At 56.9% G+C, this 5,321-nt stretch overlaps 1 protein-coding gene across 1 annotated transcript in view; it reads right to left on the minus strand.

The window, feature by feature from the left end:
* Positions 1–1,039: 1,039 nt before the first annotated feature.
* Positions 1,040–5,321, minus strand: part of OSGIN1 (oxidative stress induced growth inhibitor 1) — a 10,124-nt gene continuing 5,842 nt past the window's right edge. The window contains exons 3-6 of the mRNA XM_012806163.2: positions 4,884–5,020; positions 3,656–3,847; positions 3,306–3,397; positions 1,040–2,352 (exon numbers count right to left, since the gene is read on the minus strand). Coding sequence (XP_012661617.1) covers positions 1,404–2,352; positions 3,306–3,397; positions 3,656–3,847; positions 4,884–5,020 — 1,370 coding nt within the window. The 3' untranslated portion in view covers positions 1,040–1,403. The remainder of the gene's footprint in view (positions 2,353–3,305; positions 3,398–3,655; positions 3,848–4,883; positions 5,021–5,321) is intronic.

A 5,321-nucleotide genomic window follows, 5' to 3' on the forward strand; every position in this document is an offset into this window, starting at 1 on the left:
GGCGGGTCGTGAGGCCGGGTGATTGGACCCCAGCCCGGCCGCGGAGGGGCTTTCCCGAAGGCAAGGGGTGGGTGGGGGTCTGGGTGCAGGGATGTCTCTGCGATCTTCCCCCCAAAAGTCTCCTTCTGCTCCCCCAAGTCCCCCTCCCACCCGTGGTGCCGCTGTAGGGGCCGGAGTGCGGGTGTCCAGCGAGCCCAGAGCGCCCTCTGCCGGCTGCAGCTGTGGGGATCCGCGCCCACGCACCGTGGCTCTCGCAACTCCCTCGGGCACCCACTCTCGCCTCCCGCGGGCATGCACGACCCATCAGACCCACCCCTCCTGGTACACAACGCCCAGAACACCTTCCCTTCACAGTCATCAATCCAATCCACTCTCCCACCCACCCTGCCACCTGTCTGTCCACCCATCCTCGTGTCCATCCAGTTGAAAGATTAGTTAGGGAGAACCCACTAGGTGTCAGGCTGGGTGCTAGATGCTGGGTTTCAGCAATGGGCAAAACAGCCAGGGTTCGCAGTGCCAAACAATGACGTTTTTCTACAAAGGAACAATTAAAATGGAACTACTCTGTAAAAGGTGACACCCTGGACTGTGAGAGGGAGATTTGTTCTGGCCACAGTGGAGGGCTGTCTGAAAAGGCTTCCTAGAGAAAGCAATTCTTAGGGAGAGATTCACAGAGAAGTTAAAAAAGGAGAGAAAGCATCCTGGGCTAGAGACTAGTTTGTGCAAAGGCCCTGGGGCAGGCAGAACAGGCGACAGGAGAGACTAAAGGAGACAGTGAGCTGGAACTGAGAAGGAGAGGGGTGAGAACAGGTTGGGGGGCAGTGACAGCCTCTGTCCTCTACTCCCTGCACACATTCTCCCTCTAAGGGTTTAGCACAATTGCCACTCAACTGCCCCCCAAATTGGGCACCATCCCCTGCTCCTCACCCCTCAGCCCCTGGCCTCATCCAGGAGCTCTGGCATGACCCTGTGCCCCCCTCCCCAGTACAGGGTCTTAGGCTCCCAGCTCCCCCAAACACCAAGTCCTCAGACACATGAATGGAGGTAGGCATTGGTTTTATTTGGGAACTGCATGGAGAGACCCAGCCTCTGGCTGGGCACTCAGCTGGCCCTGGTTGTGCCAGCTCATAATGGCAGCATTCCCCCAAAATCCTAGGTCTAGGCCTACCTTCTCCTGCAGCCACTATGCCCCCCTTGGGCAATAGTCTGAGTCTAGGACAGCCTGGCTTCCCCCCTCCTCTGGACCTGAAAGGCCAGCTGCGTGGGCTCATAGTCCCTCCTGTCTCCTGCCAGGAGTGGCTCCTCCCCTCATCAGGGCATCTCGGATGGGTCCTGCACCTAGCAGGGCTGTGGTGATCTCCCCTCCTCTTCAGGGCCTGGGTGCTGGTGTGTCAGGCCGGATACTAGGGTGGCTTCCTGGTCTCCTTCCTCAGCAGGGAGCTGGCCACGGCCAGGGCCCCGCCCTGCACGAACCTCACAAAGTTGTCTCCAGCCAGTGGCCCCATGGCATACAGGCCCTCCTGGTGGGTGCTCTGGTAGGTAAAGGGGTCCACATCAATGGGGTTCCTCCTGGCGCTCAGTGGCTGGTCGGGGTCCACAGCAAGGTCAGCGCCTGCCCCAGGGAGGAAGGAGAGGTCTGGGTGGGAGCCAATGAGGACCAGCACCAAGGAGATACCGAAGACCTTCTCAATGCCCTGGGGGTCCTGGAACACGGCCTGGTTGTCTTCCTTGAAGAACAGCAGCCTGTGCCCGGGGAGGCTGCAGTAGCCCTTGTAGGGGAAGGGCGACAAAATGGACTGCTCCCGCATCATCTGGTGCACCTTGTGGTATTCAGGGTACAGCATCTTGGGCAGCTGGTTGAACACCAGGCCAGGGTCGTCCACAGGCCGGCGGAAGGCGTGGATCACCGGGATGTTGTAGTGGCGGGCGTAGAGGACGGCGTCGGCCGCAGACAGCCCCGCACCGATGATGAGGACGGGATCTGACGATGGGGTCACCGCACCTACCCGTCTGGCTGCCTCCAGGGCTGATAGCTCATAGTGGATAAAAGGCAGGGCCTCTCCGGAGACACCCAGTCTAGCTGGGCTGTCAAAGGTGCCAGTGGCCAGGACCACGTTGCGAGCCCACAGTGAGAAGGGCTGCTGGCTCTGGTCCTTGGCAGTCAGGCAGCCACTCACCTGGAAGAGGGGGCTGGGAGCCTGCGTCCCCGAGTTGCAGGACTCAGGCGTCTCCCACTCCACGGCTGTGACCACAGCGCCAGACACAAAATTGTGGCCCAGACCCTTCTTGGCCACGTAGTCCCTGTAGTAGTGGGCAATGTCCCCAGCCGTGGCCCGACTGTTGCGAAGACCTCTGTGGGGGGAGAAGGTAGGAGAGTGGGTGTTAAAGTAGTCTAGGGTGGGGGGGCATGGGTTGGGCGAGACAGATAACCAGGGTAACATCAGGCCCTGGACAAGCAGCTGCACCACCCCCCCAGCTGTAGGACTGGCCTGGGCAGTTGAACCTCTCCAAGTGTCAGCCTCCTCCTATGTAAATGGAAACAACAAGGACACCTCTCTCAGGAGGTCTGGGGTGGGAATGGGGTGTCCTGCAGAGTCATGCTGCATGGGTTCAAATCCTGGCTCTGTCACTAGTGAGCTGTGCCTGAAACTCTGTGCTTCAGTTTGCTCATTTTTGAAATGAGGATGATGATGGTGGCAGGACCTATGTGGTGAGGTTGTTGAGAAAAATTGATGAACTAATAGAAACAAAATGCTCAGAGTAGAACCAGGTGGGTAGTAAGCGCTAGATAGGATGGGCCACTGTTAAGGACACCCTAAGAGGTTAAGTGGCATTCTATGTAAGTACAGTACGCTTGTGTGTTTATAGAGCTCAGGACCTGCTAATCTATAGGGGGGTGGTGGTGGTGATGGGCTGTGTTCTTGATTCTGTGTGCTCACTGTGAGAAATTTCTCTAGGCGAGACTCAGAATAAACGGAGGGGCTGTAAGAGGCCCGAAGAACTGGGACAATGGCCAGAGTGCAGGGGGCAGAGGATGGCTGTCACACTGCAGGGAGGCCAATTTGGGGGCTCAGGTGACAAGGTGGAGGGAGCACTGGACAGGGAGTCCTGGAGAAGCCAGCCCTGCCTACTGAGTGGTGCTGGGCAAGTCCTTTCCCTGTCTGAGCCTCAGTTTCCCCTCTGGAGGAAGAGGAAGGCAGACTAGAGGAGCTCTGAAGCTCCACCCCCCACCCCCCCAGTGTTCTCGGTCTTAGAAGCTGGCGGCAGGAGGTTTCCCTGCCCACTGCAGCCCCCAGGGTGCTCACCTTCGCTTCTTTTGCATCCAATCCTTGACCTGCAGATCTGGGAGCCCCATCCACTGGCCTTGGCTCAGGGTCACCATGGAGCCTTCAATAGACTGCAGAAAAGGGGTCCTTTGGTCCTGGCCTCTGCCAGTCCCAACCCACTCAGGGCTGGAAGGCATGGGGGGACCTTGGCCGGGACTGAGGAGGGAAGGACAGGGAGAAAGGAGAGGTGGGGGAAGGGAGGGAGAGGTGAATGAGGACATGAGGATGGAAAAGTCCTGGCTCCACACTGGGGAAACTAGGGAGGGTCCTCTCCCCAAGACTTGAAGCAGATTTGACCCAGGCCCCTGGCACCCCTGCTACCCACTTACATGCCAGGCTCCCCCGGGAAGGTTCCGGCCCAGGACCATGTGGGGGATGGCTCGCTCCTTCTGGTGTTTCCAGGTGAGGACAGACTCCATGTCTCCCCCGACGTCTGTGTCTGGGCGCAGGAGAGCATCGAAGAGCAGGGCCATGGGGCTTTGGCACCGGCCTTCGAGGCCTTCGGAGAGGTAGTCCAGGTCCTAGAAATGGGGTAGGAGTCAGTGGGGGCACCAAAGGCAGAGTTCTTTTCTCCACGCCTCAGGCTGGGCAGGAAATGTAGGAACTGGGGCTGGACTATTTTTCTGGCACTAGAGGGACCTCACCTCAGAGGACCATTTGGGAGTTCTGTCTTCGAGGTATCTCCAAGAGCCCCGGGGCCCCAGAGTACAGGCCAAATGGGCAAGCTTAGAAGGGATGTGTGCACCTGCCTGGTCCTACATTCCTGCAGTCATAGCAGGGTCGTCAGACAAGTTGGGGAAGTGCTTGCCTCTTGCCTCTTGTCAGAGCCTCAGCGCACTAAAGGCTCTGACAAGTCCTGCAGCCATAATTTACCTGTTCAATTTTGCCAAACCCAGTGTCTCCCAAGATTACTAGAGTGGGAATATTTTTCTCTGCATATTATATTGAGGAACTATTATTCTATAGAAGGCATTGAAAAATGCTGCGCCAGATCAAATGGTCTAAATGGATTTTCTCCAACTCGGGGGGTAGGGGGGTAAGGGGACTAAGAGGATGGAGAATGCCTGAAGGGGAAAGTGGACAATGAGTGGACTCTTGGAAGGCCAGGGGCATGGAGGGGGGACTAGCAAGCCCTCGAGGAGCTGAAATATCTAGGGTGGGGCTTCTCAACCTTAGTGCCACTGCCCTCTGGGCTGGGTCATGCTGGGTCCTGGGCAGTAGTCCTGTGCACTCTCACATTCTTAATAGCATCTCTGGCCTGTACCCCACTAGATGCCGTAGTACCCTCACCCCAGTTGTGACAACCAAAATTGCCTCTAGATGTTGCTGCGTGTCACCTTGGGAAACAACATTGTCCCCTCATTGAGAACCACTGGTCTAGGGTCTGGTGAGCTATTGTACTATTTTTAGAGCTCTGATTTCTTTTTTCCCTGATTGCCATTGCTGATTTTGTTCCGTGCTTGCTCCTGTTCCCAGCAAGCCCACACTTTTGCTTCTCCCTGAGAAGGCTGGGCTAGTTTCCAGAGACTGGGTATGGCTCCCCCGGCTCTGGCCTACCTGGTCCAGAATGGAGACCCCCGGAGCCTCAGTGAGCTTCCTCTGCAGCAGGGGGTGCGGGTGGATGGCATCTGGCTTCACATAGGGGGTGTAGCCAGAGAGCAGGTAAGACAAGCAGATGCCCGAGGGGCCGTTGCCTGGGGAGAGAAGGCAGGAGTCAAAGGGCAGCCTTTTAAGACACTCGACACTAATGAGGCCTGTGGTCTACACTTATTCATTTATTCTTCATTTACAAAAACAAAACATTAGCCTTACACCCATGCTAGACACCATGCCTAATAATACTCAAGAAAATCCTAACACTGGGAGGCTGAGTCGGGTGGATTGCCTGAGCTCACGGGTTTGAAACCAGCCTGAGCAAGAGCAAGACTGTCTCTAAAAATGGGTATTGTGATAGATGTCTGTAGTCCCAGCTACTTGGGAGGCTGAGACAAGAGA

Source organism: Otolemur garnettii, unplaced genomic scaffold, assembly GCF_000181295.1.
Source record: "Otolemur garnettii isolate 467f Iridium unplaced genomic scaffold, OtoGar3 scaffold00047, whole genome shotgun sequence".
In the NCBI taxonomy this organism is placed as follows: domain Eukaryota; kingdom Metazoa; phylum Chordata; class Mammalia; order Primates; family Galagidae; genus Otolemur; species Otolemur garnettii.